The sequence below is a fragment of the Sturnus vulgaris genome, chromosome 11 (assembly GCF_052056855.1).
Source record: "Sturnus vulgaris isolate bStuVul1 chromosome 11, bStuVul1.hap1, whole genome shotgun sequence".
In the NCBI taxonomy this organism is placed as follows: domain Eukaryota; kingdom Metazoa; phylum Chordata; class Aves; order Passeriformes; family Sturnidae; genus Sturnus; species Sturnus vulgaris.
The window spans coordinates 9,510,819-9,528,593 of NC_142253.1; the positions used below are offsets into that span (position 1 = coordinate 9,510,819).

General features: G+C 45.3%; 1 protein-coding gene across 3 annotated transcripts in view; it reads left to right on the forward strand.

The window, feature by feature from the left end:
• GRIP2 (glutamate receptor interacting protein 2) overlaps window positions 1–17,775 on the forward strand; it is a 271,200-nt gene that overhangs the window by 151,963 nt on the left and 101,462 nt on the right. For 2 of the 3 annotated variants that reach the window (XM_088171423.1, XM_088171425.1), the window contains exon 1: window positions 7,182–7,275. The exons of the other annotated variant lie outside the window; for it this stretch is intronic. In XM_088171423.1, the coding sequence (XP_088027549.1) occupies window positions 7,197–7,275 (79 nt within the window). In that variant the 5' untranslated portion in view covers window positions 7,182–7,196. Of the gene's footprint in view, window positions 1–7,181; window positions 7,276–17,775 lie in introns of those variants that run through there. 3 annotated transcript variants of the gene reach the window in all.

The window sequence follows — 17,775 nt, forward strand, 5'->3', positions numbered from 1 at the left end:
AGGGAGGGGATAAAACAGTCTGATTTGAACAACAAAAAGCAATTCTAGCATCCCTCACAGGGAAATTAAAATGATTGTGGTGTTTCTGATATACTTTTATTGGAAAATGGTCAAGAACTGAGCTCTTATTGAGCAAGTTCAGGCTTTGTCTGTCTGTCTGGCTGGCTAAGGTACTATCATTTGGCACACTGGAGCAGGCTGATTTCAAGTTGCCAGCAGCACAGGAGATATGCTGATGGTTGAAGCCTCTATGGCAGGTGCATCCTGATTTTGGGAACCTCAGGGGGTGAAGTAAACTCTGCACAAGCCCTGACCCTTCAGCATATCCATATTACTGTGGTGAATACAAATGGATTAGCTGCAGTGTTGGGCTCTGGCTCCCAATCCATAGGGACACACCCAATGAGAAAACAAGAGCTGGGTCCTGTTCCTACTGCCAGACATCAGGTGAAGTTCAACCCAAGGACAGGAGGGATATCATCAGCCTTTAAATCCCATCAAAGCTGAAGGTCTTCAGAGGTGGCCTTGTGTCACAGAAGGAAGTTCATTCGTGCATGTCCTACTCATACATGGGTCAGAGCCTGGATATCCTGTGTTCATTCCTTGGGGACCGATTCCAGGCCTATGCTGTCTCCCCACCACTGCCACAGGGAATGTGATTTAGAGATGTAGGCTTGGAGGGAGCCCAGTCTGAGCAGTGGGTTGTTGTGCTGGGACCAGTGGCACAACCTCCTTTGCTCACTTCACTCATGGTCTTGAGACATTGGAGTTTCCAGCACTGGCTTGCCAGAACTCTGCCACATCCAGAGTATTTTCCAAAAAAACCTTTATCTGCTACTTTTATTGTAGCTTGGGATAACATGATATTTTCTTTTTCCAGCAGTTGCACCACTTTTTTTTTCTCCTGCACGTAAGCATCAAATGCTGTTTGCTGAATATTTCACTTGTTCTTATTTGGGCTGAAGGTTTCTGTTACCACTGGCCCTTAGGGGACCAATTTAGCTGCACTGAACCAGTTTTGGTGTTCAATTCCTTCTTTTCAAAGAGCTGCATTTACACATCAGTTGAACCCTTCTTATGCTGGCATCTTCCACACTTCCAGCTCAATGAATGTTTAAAAACGATGTGTCTATCCCCACACACAGATATGCCTCTGCCTTCGAAATGCTGGGGGGACATGAAAGTCCTGCTGAGAAGCGGGGGAGATTTTGATGTAAATGATGTCCCGCAAGGGACACAACCTCATTCCAGCTGAGTGAGGTTTTATGCACCGAAATGCAAAATATTCTGCCCATGTATCATTAAAGTGTTGCAGCAAAGCCTCCCCAAGCCAGTCAGTGCCTCAGTAAATTCGGAATTGCTGACCATGTCTCAGTTCTCACCTGTGCTATGAGATTGGCCTTTATAATTGCAAACATGTCCTGCAGCATCCTGTTGTTCATGGGGTTCTTGTCACTGGTAAATCTTGACCTTGCTGGTGTCTTGGGGACATACCTTGATAGGCAAGCCTACAAAATTCATTCTGTTCTCTTCCTGTCTTAGTAAGAAATGCACGCTGAGGAAGTAATTCCATGGTCTATTGTGTTTTTCAGATAAAATACACAGGATTAAAGTTCTTTTGGTACCCATAGGTTTACATTTGGATATTGAAAATGCACTAAGTCTGCATATTGTTTTAGATTATGACTTTCCTTAATTTAGTCAGAGTTGTGATGTTGGTACCATGGTGGAGGAGAGAAGGCTTTGTGTTCTATTACAGAGAATTTTCAGAAGCATCATTCTGACATCAGCACGTGGGTCTTTTGATGAGGCTGGTGCCCTGCAATCACACAGAAGCTGTAGAAAAGCCCATCTCACTGACTTATTTGAATTGTCTTCCCACACTCAGCTGCCAAGGAATCAGCCTATTCAGACGTTACAGGATAAAGATACTAGAGCCAAAACAAGCTCCTGTAGAGGATCCCTGAAGGTGGTGTGTGCATGTGTGCTGCACTGAGTTCATGTGAATACCCCAAAGTTCTATATATTCCTTCTGGGCCATTAAGCAGGATCTTATTTCCCGTCAGACTGTAGCATCTGAGTGATGGATTGCAGAACTCTGCCTGTTGCCTGCCTGTCAGTTTAACTTCTCAAAGCCCTTTTGGAAGCCATGGTGCTGTATAAGCAGAATATATAATTATTTAGAGTTTGTTTTTCTGTAGCTGTTGGCACAATGGAATCCATATGTTCTTTCACTCTACTTGGCACAACCCTTTCTCAATGTAGGATGGAGAAAGCCTGATGCAAGGGACTGTGATGCAAATGTTAGTACTTAAGATCTCCATCACAAGCTGCAGTAATGGAGATGTATGCTGGATCTGGTGTGGTGTGATTTAAGGCTGGTACTGTCTAAATTGTGTTTTACTAGTTGTGTCCCAGTATTAGCAGTGTATGATAGGCCTGTAGTCTGCACAGGGATATACTGTGTGCAGGGTAATACACAATTTGAATGATTCTGTGATGTGTCCTCAGTATGGCTGACTAGACTGAGCATCCAAGAGAGGCATGTTCATGTATTTCCCTTCCCATGTCATGTTATCCCTGACAGCTCCTGCATGCTGCTGTTCAGTTCTGCACAGTCAGACTCTGCTCTTTAGGAATGGCACTGAAGCAGCATTGTGTTTGCTTTTCCTATTCAAAATGCATATCCCCCCTTTCCTTAAAGCTACAGAGAGAGTGGGGTGACACGAGCAGAACGCCTCTACAATGACCACCTAAAGCCTGGGACACTTTTCTCTCTCAGGACTCTCCCCTGCAAAACATGCTCCGAACTGGCTCCTTTGGTGGCAAAGGCGTCAAGATGATCCCCAGCAGAAGCCCAAGGGGAATATTGGGATACATTTCTTTATTTGTGGCATATCCTCTCAGCTTTGCTAGTCAAGTTATGAAAATGAGGCTTGTCAGCACACTGAAGAGGGTTGGGGGGCCTTTGCATCTTCCATGCGGTTTGATCCTGTGCAGCTCGTTAACACTCAGTTGCTTTTGTGATTAATTATTTAGTCTTCTCCCTTGGTGCTGGGGTATGATAGCACAACCCCCATTTCTGCTGAGATTCACAGTTCTTTGCTTTTCCCTTCAAGCCCTTCACACCACCTCGAAGCTCAGAGCAAGGCTGTCCAGGCTGCAATACTTAAAGAGAGAGCCCTGGCAGCTCTGGAACTGCTGCTCGCCCTGTGGCACTGCTGGGAAAGGACTAGGGCTCAGCCCGTGGGTGGCCAGCACTCCCAGCTCCTGCACTGCCCAAGTCAGTGGGGAGCAGTGGGACAGCTGCCCCTGAGTGCTCTGTCCCTCCAAGTATGGCCTCTCACCCAGCTGGCATTTGTGTGAGGGGAGACATCAGACAGGGCTGGCATCCACTCCGTGTGCAGCCAGACACAAGAATTGCAAATTGGAGGTGAACTTGTCAGCAGGGAAACTTTATTTGGGGAGTCAGGCTCGGCAGCCCTCTTCCCTTTCTCTTTTGGATGCCTTTTGAGCAGCTTTCAGTTCAAGTTTTTGTAATCACCCAAGCATTGCTTCTTCAGTCTTTTGGTTTTAGGGGTGCTGCTTATTGCCTTAATTTGCTGTCTCTGGTCATTCGTGCAAAGAAGTTTGTCAGGTCTCTGGATGTGGCAGGGGCTTGTGCCCATTATGGGGCAGATGTGGGGTGACCCTGGGTGTGCTGGTCTGTGATCACACACTGGATGTGTGTGGACAGGCATGGGCTGAATTTGGGCACAGTGAGTGCTGTGGTTGTTACTGGGGTTGTGTTTCAAAATGGGTGAGCTGACAGCTTGCAACACCTGAACCTGTTCTCTGGGGCATCAAGGCCATGGATCATGTACACCTGGTGGCCAAGGCAGTTGCTTTCCAGCACTGGAAAGCACCTTCTTCCCTCCCCAGCTGTCCTTGGCTGTGCTTCCTGTGTGAAGCTGCTGGATAAGACGAAGCCTGGGGTCTGAATAATTAGCAAGGAATTAGCTGTGTTTTCTTTATGACACAGTCTCTCCCCTTCCTCTGATGTTTGCATCCTTTTCCTTTCATCTCGTGCCTCTGTGGCAAGTGCCTTGCACAGCCTTGGATGTGTGGGAGGCTCAGCCGAGGGGCAGGCAGACACAGCCCAGTGCAGCAGGGGCTGGGAGCTGCTGATCACGTCCCCACCCTGCAGATGTGCCAGATGTAACTCGGAGGGTGTGAGACTGTCCTTTGCCCTGCTGCAAACTCCCTGTCTGCTGCTAGATGAGCCACTCTTCCCTCAGAGCCATATAACAATGAAGTGCCAGCTCCTCTTCCCACCAAAGATGTTGGAAAAGCTTAGGAAGCATTAGTCTTGGTTTCTTTATGTTTTATTAGGGCCCATAAATTATATGGAGACTCACAATGATGTGGAAGGAAGCCAGGGAGTGCAATTATTTGTTGGAAAGACAACATGACTAATGGCTTTGCTACATGTTAATTTAAAGCACTGGAAATTTTTTCAATGTAACACCTGAAGGCAGCTGGTACATGAGTGTGTAGAGCAGACTAAAACAGGCTGCATCACTCACTCGTGTTTGGGGAGATCAGTAGTAAACCAAGAGTTGTGAATCAAAGAGCATTTTTAAGACTTGGAGCCAGATGATGGAGCCACAAAACCCCAGACTTCTGAACAGCCCCAGTCCTCTGGTGACCCCCTGTCTCTGTTTTTAAAGCTGAGGCTCCTGCTTGCAGTCCAGTTTACTGTGTCCAAATGTCTGTGCTGCAGTTTCCCCATAGGTTATGATTTTGGAATTTGTCATCCCTGACAGATCCATTGGGGATATTTCACCTGAGCTCCCAAGGCTGTACTTTGCTGTAGATCTGTGCAAATCCCTCTTTGGGGCTGCCTGTGCAGAACTGTGGGTGCTCCTGCCCTCTGCCCACATGCCCTCACCGTGACAATTTCACAGCAGATCAAGACCTCAGACACGTCCCAGGGTTGTGTCAGGGGGAGATGTCCTGCAGCAGTGGATCCCTGTGGGCCTGGCTCCCACCACAGCATGACAGAGACTGTCACTGTTGTGTTGTGCTGTGTCACCGAGGCCCTCCCTGTCCCTGGGGGCACATCCAGCTTGCGGGAAGGACATTTCCAATGGGAGAATCCCTGTGTGTGCCTCCACCTCAGTGTCCATTAATAGCACATTAATAGCCTGCTGGGTCAGAGATTCTGAGGGTAACACATAAGCTGGAAAGAATCCAGAGCAGAGGCCGGACTGGCTGCCCTGGCAATTAGGTCATAGTAAAATTAAAATTCAAGCCCTAAATGTGCATTTCTTTTTCAAACTTAACCAACTCTTGAAATTACCTTGGGTCTCACTAAGTGTGGGTACACCAGGTATAGTTTTTTCACAATAAAACAGCATTTTAAGACCCCAGTATCATAACCATTGAGCTATATTGATCATGTTATTTATTAATAATTACCATTTCAGGTTTTAGGTCTTAATATATAGGCTTCAACTTATTCCACTGCTTAGTCTACTGAGTGCTCATGGAACAATTAATATTACAGGGAAACTAATATACATAACAACTTTTGGGATTCAGGCAGTCTATAGGAATATGTTGACTTTCTCAGTTTTCAAGAAACTAGCAAAATAGATGGTAGTTCTGTAGTAAAAGAGTAGAAAAGTAAAGAAAGTTAAAATACATATTATATGCAACATCTTGGTAAAGTCTCAAAAAATCATTAAATAACTGAAATGATTTTATTTATATTATGTTGTTTTTAAAATATGCTTGATTATATTCTGCAGTGCCCTGAGCACCTTGACTTCATAAATAAAAGAATTATGTGGAATCTACATAATATGAAAATTAATGCCTAAATACTTAGAGACATAAACATTTCAGTGGGTTTTCTAAGGCAAGTGATAAGGGTTCATAAACACATTAATTTTTCCATTCTTAAACATTTCAGGTCAATGGAATACAAGAGGAGATGTTAACAAAACCTGTGCTCTTTTCATAAGAGACTGGAGTGTTTGGAGGGCAGCTGTTCTACTGCAGCACTCTAATAACATCTCCAGATACTGCAATAGCAATAAAGCATGACAGGATTGTATAATAACTCGATTTATCACATTTTTTAGTAACATGAAGAGGGTATGTTACAGCAGCCATCTAACCCATACATCCTTTCAGAGCCTTGGGCAATTCAGGGCAGTTATTACAGAGGGACACCATTTATTGTTTTAGTCTCTGAAGTCTCTAGATCTCCTTTGGAGGTGGTGCATGTATTGTGTTTCACTTCTTGGAAGGAACTGGGAGCAGGACATGCACATGTGCCTGCCAGGAGAGGCGTTGGGAGGGGGCAAAGACATTTTAAACGTGCTCAGCCCAGTTTGCCTCCTGAGCTGATGTGGAGTCCTTATCTGCATCATTTATGTGTTTTCCCCCTAGCTTTGTGACCTGAGGGATGGAGCATGAGGAAAGCTCTGGGGTGGGAATGCCTTTGTGCTGGGTTTATAGTGGGAGCCTGTCTGGCCATTGGTGCCATCTCCAGCTTGGGGTCAAGTCTCCTGAGAACTGGTGTGGCTCTGCTTTGTGCATAGAAGGATCCACACATTATCACAACGTATCCCCCAGGAGGGGAACTGCTCCAAAGTCCTCAGCGGCCAAAAATTCATGACAGGATAACGCTGCAGGCAGTCTCTGAATGGACAGCTCCTTGCTGATTAGCACAGTGTAGGGAAACTGGGTTCTCTTCCCCCTTGTGTACATTTGCACATCTAATGATTACTTGGGTAGCACACACGTAAAATTGGGTTGGATGGAGAGATTTCTAAAAGGATGCTACTTGACCCCTGCCTCCCACACATTCCAGAGCTTCTCAGTAGCCAGGAGGCATCCCAGAAGAAGATAATTAGGCTCTCGCTATTTCAACTTCCTCTGATCCCTGAGAAAGAGTTAATTACAGTCTTTTCCCTCTTGCTCAAAGGTGGCTGGGTATTATTATCAGAGCTGTAATTATTCATGCTAATTGCTTATTTGGAAAGGGAGAGAGCATGAGAGAGAAGCCCCAGACTCCCCCTCAGTGATTAGCAGAGCAGACCAGGTGCACTTTGCGCAGGCTGGTCCGAGGTAGTGCTGGGGCTGGAAGGAGGTTGGGGATGCTGGAGTGGTTGTGAGCGAGCTGTGGAACAGCCCTGGTCCTGCTAATGCTGCCACCTCCTCCGGGACTGAGGAAAAAGAGCATGCACTTCTTGCAGACCTTCCTCTGGTGGAGGGCACTCCGAGGTAATTGTACTGCTAACTGGAGTCTTCATTTGTTTTGTGGCTTAATTAACCTTTCATCATTTGTTTTGTTTTGTTTCAGATCTCCCTATGAGGGAGCAGGGTGGGTTGTGAGATGCATGTCTGAGGTCTGTGTTTAAGCTCTTCTGCAGATCTTGCAGCTGATATTTCAGTAACTGAACACAACTTCCACGATCCCCTGCTTGTCTCTGTGTTCCTGGGCTTGAGCTGGGACGGGGAAAAAGAGGTGGCATGTCTGTCCCCTCCCCAGTTATGGGCTTCTAATCATAACGCTGATTGCCTTTGGAGGCTTATTCCTGTAACCAGATCTGGGGCTTGCTTGTTAAAAGCAGTGGGTTTAAGCCTTATTTTTTTGGTGACTAACAGTATCAGAATTGTGATGGTCTTGATTAGATGCTTTGAAGGCAGCGGCATAGTAAAATTTAGCATATTGCAGAAGCTGGGACTTTGTGGGAAAACACAGTGGGAAGCTGTGTCCTTGGGCACACCTGGAACAGTTTGCAGATGGTGTGGCATGGACATGATGGCACACTGGCTTCTTCTGAGGCAACCAAATTGTTGGTGAGATGGGTGCTTGTTGGGAGAACTTGAGTCATCCCTGAGAAGTAATTATTTTATTTGGCTTTATTTTTTCCTGGAACATCAGGACTTTGTGTTCTGCTTGACTAGGGTTGCAGACTGCTCCTGGTATCTAATCTTTGCATGAGTCAGTGCAGTAGAGAGCGGTCTGCTGTGGCAGTGGGCTGTTTTCTGTTTTCTTTTTAGTCTTTGATGCCTGCTGTTCTTATGGCTGGGGAAAACAACCTGAAGAATTGCAGTTATAGATGATGTAAACTACGCAGGTTTTAACAAAATAACTGGAAATAGTTGCCCTAGAATACCTTAGGATGTTCCTCTATCCTTCTGTAAAGGTGTCTGTGCTGTCCTCCTTATGGACAGCAGCTATGTGCTGTGCTGACAGCCAAACCCACTGCTCTGCCTTCTAGTGATCTAAAATTATGATCCATATGCTTTAACTTCCTAACTGGCCATAATTATGTTTTAATGTACTGAATAATCTTTTCATCTGGATGTTTTACTACTTACTTAAATTTTGCAGGTTTTCCATGTTCCCATCCTCTTCCTGAGAGAAGAATTGGCTGGGGACAGAGCACTGCTGCAGCAGGGACTGCAGTCATCCCCATCCTCTGGGCTGGGAGGCAGGGACAGGGCTAGGGAGATGTTTTCATGTGAGTGTCAGAGAAGTTTGGATTGACAAAGTGATCAGAGGCTTGGGTCACTGTTCTAACAGGTTATTGTGTTGCTGAGCCTCAGCTGAAGGTTTATTTGTAGTTTTCTAAGCCTTTTGCATGCTGATTCTTGAGAAAACTGTTCACGTTCAATAAGCCACAGAATCGAAATATGCAACAGAAATAGATATACAATAGAAATTGCATTTAGTAACCCACTTCATCCAAATCTGGATCCCCTAAAGACAGCAAACTTTTTACTTCTTTCCAGTTCTGTAGGAATTAATTTTACTTCCTGAGGCATCTGGCCAAAGTGCAGTGACATAATAAAAAAATTTTTCTCTTCTCCCCATATTTTCTGATAATTACTTCATCCTTTGCTTTTTTGTTCCCAAGCTATGTGTATGAGCATGTTATTTAGCTAACTACTACATACTGCTTTCTGTTATCTAGCTAATTACAACTTACTGCCTTCCTATGGACCTTAGATCTTCCACGATCTCCCCCTAAATAACACTGTTGTGGAAGATCAATATACCTGTGTGTGCTTTCATAGCAAGCCTCCCATGCCCTGCCAGCAGTGCTTGCTGCCTCAGTATCTGTGGTTTATTTTTTGTGGTGGAGCTGCAGGGCTGTAAGTGAGTTGACTCTCTGGTGCCCGTGTCACTCAGTAGTTCAACTCCATGTACAAATTGCCTGGGCAGGTCAGAGATCTTCAGGCTTTTAGAGCTGAATTACATCTCCAGAATTACAGAGGTTAAAGTGTGATGTGCTGCTGCCATTCAAGAGAGCGATGCTCCAGAGGAATGTGCTCTGGAGGATCCCAAAGCCTGTGGGAGACTGTGATCTCCTTGATGAGGGAAACACGTCCCTCTGTGGAGCACCTGCAGATGGTGCAGGGTGTGTGCATGGCTCTCATTGAGGTCTCTGATTGTGGGCCTCTGCAGGAACTGAATTTGCTTTGAATCTGCAGTTCTTATATTTTCAAGTCATAAAGGGATTCCTTGATGGATTTCTGTGTCCCCTATTTCTACTTGGATATCAGAGTTAGAGTATGTAGGTAAGGAGAATCCTTAAATATTATTGAAATTTTTCATTAGGCTGTTGTTAGTAGGGAAACAAAAATCCTGTAAGATGCTGTGATCGTGATGTCTCTGTTGGCTTGTGTTAATGCTGGCTCTGGACTGGGGTTAAGCTATTGCACCACTGTGGTTTTCATTCCTGTCCCCCAGGAAAGTGACACAGCTACCAAGAGCAACTTGTCTGCTCAGTGTTGGGAGCTGATGCTGATGTGTGTGTGTTCATGTTCAGTGGCTGCAGGGTGACCAACAGGAATCCTGGGAATGTTAACCACTCGTTTAGCAATAATAAATAAAATAATAATGATAATAAATTAAGAATTATAGCCTCAATGATGATTAATGATCATATTATAGCCTCAATGATTATAGATTGTGTGTCATAGGAAGCAAGATGTAGGATGTCCAACATGGGTGAGTCCCAACTGGAGACAACACTGTTACTCTTAACCTGCTGACATCCAGATTTCTGGGATGCAAGTAAGGGGGCTTGGAGCAAGGCAGCTGCAAGTACAGGACTGGGTAAGAAGCTGGGGAATGCAGTCTTGTAACAGTTGGGTGCTTGCTAAATGCCTTCAATTCATCTGCTGTTGACCTGTGCTGGACTTGGAGCTAATCAGGAGATATCCAGAGAAGACTTTTGGACAGCAGGCGTGTCTAAGCAGGCTTGCTGTTCTTTGATCTGTAAGACTCTCCTGTGAGCATCAACCAACCTTTCAACTGGTTGCTCTGGGAGAGAGGTTTTGATGGAATGAGATGGCACAGTTGGGTTTACAGGATTTTTTTAAACTCGTGGTTGAAATCAGAAAATGTAGATGAAAGGCTTTATAAGAGGCTGGCTTTGGGAATGAAGGGACAGGGGAAGCTGACCCTCCAGTCCACATCAACCATGGCAGTATATAATTTTCCTTTCTTTTCCTGAAAAAAATCAATTAATTAAAAGGTTACATCAATCAGCATTCATTGAGTTTGACAGATCTGAGATTCAGTGCTAATTCATGGAGCAGCTCTACCCTGTGTGTGTGTGTCTTCAGGGGCTGGGGCAGCCAGCAAGTCATCATCTGTCACTCTGAGTTCTTGCTCCATCTATGCCCAGCATATCTGGGAGTGGGGAAATGTTGGGGGAGGCCTTACACAATGGGGTGTGCTTAGTGAACATCACAGAGAAAACCAACCAACCAAACTGAACATCTGTGTGTTAGCTATCAGAACACAGGAACTGACAAAAGGTGTTTGGGCAGTGACCAAAATGCTCTTCTCAGAGAATACCTACACTTCTCTATGGCCACCCCTATCAGGACTCTGGGCCAGGCCCCAACATTGTGGGACTGTGCAGCCTTAGAATGGTTTTTCTACAAGTTAGCCCTGGGAAACATCCTAGCTGGAAATAATTTTCTGCCCTAAAGTGTAATTCCTGTAGCAGGTGATTTCCTTGGGGTTGGGGTTTTTTGACACTTTCTGAAACAACATTGTGAAGGGCAAGTGCTGATATTTATTAGTGGTTTTTTTTTTCTCCTTGAGATACTGCTATTTCCTTCTTTTCCCTCATTGATTGCCTACTGATGAGGGCATCTCTCATTATCCTCATCCCTGACAGAACTTTCAAACCCTTGCTCAAATCCTCCCTTGTCATTTTTGTCTGACATGCAGTGCTGACATAATGTGACAGGGACATATGAAACAAGCTTCTGTGGAGAGACATATGTAGGAATATATATATGTGTATAAATATTTTGATAGCACTTAAATGTATTACCAGTTTCTCCCACATTCCTTTGGTGGTGCAGCAACTGATGGTGGGGATTTTGTGTGTTATCCTCAAGCTCTCAGGCAGACACGTTGCAGCTTTCTGCTATATTCCACTTTCATGCTCAACCAGAGTCACAAGGTCTTTTATAAAGTATCACTGTTCATTTTCTAACATATCTCAAGCAAATATCCTTGATAGTATTATCTTAACAATAAATAACCTGTGCTGCTCCTGCTTTGTGCTGTGTTGTTCTCTCCCCCACTGTGGCATTATGCAGTTCCCACTCCACTGTTTCCTACTGATCTGTAAAGCTTTGCTGCTGCAACTGCCTGAGGGCCTTTTGTATGTCCACCACCACAAAATGAATGGGTGCTGATCTGGTAGGGATCTGATTGAGCTGTCCTGGATGCATAACTCAGTGGAAATAACAGTGTGTAATCTTACTCCTTACATTTTCAATACCATGGTGCAAAAAGCTCTCGTGTGAGCTGTCTTAACCCACTTCCCATCACCTTCTAGTTGGCTGCTCCGTGCCTTCATAAATCCTGGCTTCAGAGGCTGACATATATTATTTTTTTTCCTTCTTTACTCTTTGTGAGACTTAATTCAAGTTAGCACATGAATTTTGTGTCTTGCTGAGTTTACAGGAGGGGAGCAGCAAAGGCAAATGTCAAATGAGAATCTCATTTCTGTCAAAATGTTGGGGAAGGAGAAGATAAAGGGTATCCTGTGCTTCTGTTGGACTTGATTGTATTATCAACAAGTTACTATGATGGCCAAGTCAGGTCCTCCTGGTTGCAATACCTGACTTGTGAATCCTGACGAGCCTGGTGTAACTGGGTTTAAATCTGTTCTGAAGCCTAATTCTCCCTGACATCTGGTAGTTTCGTTTGATTTTGGGGTGACGTTTGTTTTTTTGTTGTTTGGGCTTTTTAAATAATTTATTTTTAAACTGTCTAGCAGTTATTTACTACGGTAGGTTGGCTTATACAGGCAACAAAGCAAGAAAAAAAAGTCAACCATGCAACGCAGCAGCACCTTTCTTGCAGAAAGAAAAGGGTCTTGTTGTGACCCTCTATATACATGTGTGGAAGAATAAAAATATTAACCTGCATAGCTTTCTGTCCCCGTTGTCCTCCTGCAGCTCTCCGTTAGCCATTTTAAAAGATTTGTGGAGTCCAGCTGCAGGAACATGCTGCTCTCTCGTGGAGCTCCACGCATTGCAGGCGAGGCTGGAGCACAGCGCTGCTTTACTTTGCAGCCTTAGGCTCAGCCCTGGTGTAGCAGCCTCTGAAACGACTGATGTTTCTTTTTTGGAGGGGAAAATGAGATTTTACAGGTGATGAGATGAATGGCTTTCCTGTTTTTATTTTCTAGCCAGCCCCTACCTTGGGATGAAACATGCAGGAATTCATTGTGGAGCTGGTTTGGCTTTGGCAAGCGGTAAGGAAGGATGAGGACATGATGGAAGGGGCAGGTTTCTCCAGCCTTTTTTAGAGATTAGTGGAGCTGAAGAGCCTGTATATATACCCAGAATGTCAGGGGCTTGCGTGCCTGCCCAGCGTGCTCCTACAGGCAGCCCTGTCTGTGTCTGCAGTGCCGCAGCCTGAGGCAAAGGCAGACACCGAACACGGGGCTAAATCCCTCTTGCAAAGCGTGGAGCAAACCTGAGCTAGGGCTGCTCCCACAGAGGAGGAGGAATTGCCCTGCGTGCCTCCTGCTCTGTTGAGGAATCTGCTGAATCCTACCGCTATCAGCAGCTTGTGTCTCTTGGAAAAGCCAATGAATAAACGATAAATTTAACAAGTGTGTCCGAATAGGGTGATTTTCTGGAGAAGAGCGCTCTTCCCCGCTGATGTACGGGGAGGGGGGAGAGGTTGGAAGCCTGGCTGTAATCGCAAGAGGGCAGAGTTGGTTCATGGCTCCGGAGCTGCTCCAGCTCATGGCCCCAGCACGGGACAGCGGGGCTGGCCTTGCCCTGGGCAGCGACATCGCTGGGCTGTCGGCACAAATGTGACTCCATCCTCTGACTGTGCCCTTCAGCACCAGAGTTACCTGGGGGAATGTATAAACGAGACAGGAATATCTCCTGTGACCCTTCTCGAGTTGCTTTGAAAGGTCAGCAGTACCTTTGCTACACTTGTGGGTGGTGTCTCTATGACATTAATAAAAGCTTCATATTAATATTGATTTTAGAATTGGAAACATACATTGATTGCTAATTAGCAGCTGTGCTGTGGCTCGAGCAGTGCTGGTAATAATGCATGGAGGCAGCTTCAGTAGCATTGCCTGCTCTGAACTCTACAAATAGCATAAATACAGATCACAGGTGCTGTTTGCAGTTAAAATAGTAGAGGTGCCATTGCTAATGAACACGTTTTCTGAGCAGATACTTAGCAGGCTAATAATATAGGCACATTTTGAGCCTATCTTTTGTGACATTGCCTGGAAGGAGCTGGAATGAACATGGTGGGAGACTGCCTCCTGGTCACCTGTTGGTGGCTGCTCTTTGCACTTTCAGGTAATGCAGAAATGCAGAGTTTAAGGCTTTTAAAGAAATTCTAGATTTAAAGTGATGGGAGGAGAAACTCTTGTAAACATCTCTTTCAGTTCCAATGGAAAACAATGACTTGGATAAGTTCAGCCTCTGGGATCCTGCTTAGAGACTGAAGTGTAACACAGTGCAGGTACTTTTTGGAATCCTTCTGAGATTGAGTTTCTTGTCTCCCTCTGAGGTGCTCTGGCTTCCTGTAGAGTATCCTGGGATGGGAGAGACTTTAGTTCTAACTTCATCTGATCAAGAGCAGATCTAAAACACGAGTGCCCACACAGAAGACATCGAAGTCCCTGATCCTAGACTGCAAACAAAGCCTGTGCTGACTGCAAACAAAGCCGGGATGCTGGAGGAAGTTAATCAAAGACATGAAGTAGTTTGAAACTGGAAATTTGAAATATCCCAAGGCTCTGTGATGTCTCACAGCATATTGTCTGGCTGAAGAAAACTCACGGGTCATCCTTCCCTGCCTGCAGTGCTGTCACTCTCAGTCCATGAGTACAGATATCTGTCACATGGATTGGCATCCAGGCTCCCAAGTGCTTCTTCAGAAGGGTCTGTGGAGGTAAGACATACCATACAAGCTGTCTGCTGCCCTCAACATCAAGATGAGGAGATTTGTAGACCATCCCCAGGACAAAGGAAAGAGTGCTGCTCAACTTCAATTGGTTTTTACCCTGCCTCAGGAAAAGGTGTGGTCAGCCAGAGGTCCCAGGGCTGTGCAGCACCGTGGTGGAAGATAGTCCCTGCTTCCCACACTGAGAGTCCAATTAGATCAAAGTTCTAAACAAGGCAGCTGAAGCACAGCAGAAACATCTTGTCCTTGGGAGATTGGTGGCTGAGTCACGTTGCCTTTGCCCTTCTGTAGCTTGGGAGCTTCTCTTCCTCAAGGGATTTTTCTTTTTTTCTTTAAACTTGGAGGATTTTTGGAGCTGCGTGGCAGAGAAACAACTGGCAGGGCTGGATTGCTTTACTTCAGCTCTCCTCCCAGCTGCAAGGTGCAATCCAAAACCATTTCCTTGTCAACAGCTTTTCCTCTTGGCTGTTTTAGTCTCCATGCCAAGGAAACGCAGGTTTCTCAGTTTCTCATTTCAGCAGTGGACTAACTTGGTTGTCACTGGTTGTTTCCCACTTATAAGGCTTAGTGGGGTTGGACGTTTTCCTTCACTTTTTTCACTTTTTTTTTGTAATTCTTCCTAACTGGACAATCTTTGAACATGGTGAACTGTTTGGAAGCAGTGTTACCTTCCATAATGTAGCTGAACTGGAGTGCACTTACTGCACTTACTTGCTGGACTGGAGAGGGTTTTTGCTTTGTGTTGTGCTTGATGTTCTGGATACGGAGTTATCAGGAGGAAATCTTTAATGCGTGTTATTTAGGCTAGTTTGTGTCAAAATAGAAATCTGTGGCACAACTCTACAGAACAGATTTATGAGTGGCAATCAATACAAGTGCAACCCGTGTGATTCTTAGATAAGACTCCATACAATCTTCACTCAAGTTTTCTGGGTTTCATTGATGCCATGAAGTCCAGCAGTAAGGTTATGATGAACTCTACATTCTGTGGAATTTCTCCTGGGGTATGGGAACAGTGTGGCATTTTTGGCCCTCTCCTCCAACCATTTCCTGGAAAGAAATGGAGTTGTAAAATTGAAGGCAGAGCCATGCCATCATCCAAGTCGTGCTGCAATCTCTTCTGTGGCTGGGGAGCAGCTCCCATGTGCAGCTTTGTCAGGGTTCAGAGTTAGCTCTGCCATCTATCACTCTGTGAGTCTGCACTAATCAGGTGCAATACTGGTGTCTGGATTATGGATTCTCCTCTAATGAGGTGATGGTAGGTGGTGCATGCCATTAACCTTCCAGGCTCTTCTAATTACTCAGTTTCTGATCAGACACAGCTTGTATTAATATGTGATGGCTGAAATCAGTAGAGTGTTGCTGGAGCATCTTAGGCTCTACAGACTACAGAGTAGCCTCTTCTTTTTGCTTCCCTCATTCCCCTGCTCCATGCAACGTATGTGATGTAGGAAGGACTGGTGGTAGGACTGCCAGCTGTGGCCTCCAAACTGGAGCAGTGTGAGAAGGATCCCAAAACCTGGGCACTGGGGTAGCTCTTCAGGATGCTGTCTAGAACCAAAGAGAAGTGACCCTAACTTCTCCCGTTGATCCAAATTTCACTGCAAAGCCTGAGGAGAGATTTCCCAAGCACCACAGATGAGTTGACAGGAAGACACAGAAGGAAAAGGACTTTCCAAAGTGAAACAGGCACAGTGGGAGACATTCAGTTAGCAAGGGAGCTGGTGGTAAGCATCGTCCTCATCTTGATGGGAATGCATGGGTAACATAAATGTTGGTACATTTGACTTAACGTAACTGAAAAGCCTCATCTAAGATGCAGAGTAATGAATCTGATGTTAGTTAGAGCTGAACTTGTCCCTAGGCAATGGCATTTGCCTCAGTGAAGACTCATCTTGTACTGTATGTTCATTATAACTGAATTCTGTTTAAGGATGCTCATTGTATAGCATCCCATAAAATAAAATCAATTATGCTTCAGCCATCTTATCTCTGCTAAATGTGAAATGGGGATTGATTGTGCCTCTGAGAAGAAAACTCCTTGTAACACTTCTCATCTGTGTCTAGATGTGTTCCTGGTAGGCCAAAACCATTTAGAAACAGCTGCAGCAAGAGTTGGATGCTGGGGCTGGATGGGGGCTGGTGCTGCCTTGTCCTGTCCTCAGAGAAAGTACAGGAAGAGCTTTATGTTGCCTTAATTCAGCATCCTTTTTGCAAATGTATTTGAACAACAGTCTGGAGACCAGGACAAAATGTAATACCTGATCAAATCATGCTCCTGGTGTGTCAGATTAGTTGCAGGTGCAATGGCAAAGCAGTCTTGTTTAACACATTTTTATCTTCTGCACCAGTAGATCCAAATGGATAAAAAAGATCAAGAGTGCTGGGCCACAGCATGTGGGAGGAAAACCTGGGTGGTTATTAAATGACAGCAGAATTGAAACGCCACAAAAGCCCCAACCATGCACCCTTATAGGCTACTAATTGTTGATGATCTGCAAGTCCTGGCTGAATTTCTGTGAGTGCTCTATCTACCTAAAGGAAAAGAGGAATAAAGCACTCTTTTTTCCAGCCTCTCAGCTGAGCTATGAGAACATGTATGACAGAGAAGGCATGGTCTCCCTTGGACTGCTTGTTGAGATGGGATGGCATCACTGCACTGGGCCCCCAAAAAACTTCTCCCCCACCTCTCCTGTGGCACCAACTGGAGCCCACCTGAGTGGCCTGAAGTTCTCTTGGCATCCTGGTCATGGTGATGGTTTATTGTGCCTCTGTAGGTGAAAGGACTAAGGTGCAAAGGACAGTTGCCCACTTTTATTCTGGGGGAAATGAGCCCAGAGAATGATGCTGGGGAGGGTGGGAGTGTGGGGCAAAAGAATGCTGGATACAGAACTGCTCCTGATAGTGTTGAGAGTCCTTTTTCTTTCCCAAAAGGTAAGAGTGCCCTTCTAGTATATAAAGCTCCAGGCTCTATTTCCTGATTGAGAATCATCATCTATTCTGTGGCTCCCTTAATCACCAGGTCTCTTGCTTGCACTTGGGTTGGTTTTAATTCTCTCCAGGCTGTACTGGAAACTTCCTGGTCAAGGCTGAGGAACATCAGGTTTGACTGGAATGAGGTGTTTTCATCAGGCAACAATTGTCACTTGAGGATTTAGCTGGAAAAACTTCTCAACCTTGTTTAATTTTCCTATAACCCTGGTGTCGTGAATCTAGCAGGACTCACAGCTCTCTGAACCACTCCCTGGCCTGGCACTGGTGGCCTCAGGGACCTGATGGAGAAGAGCCAAGCT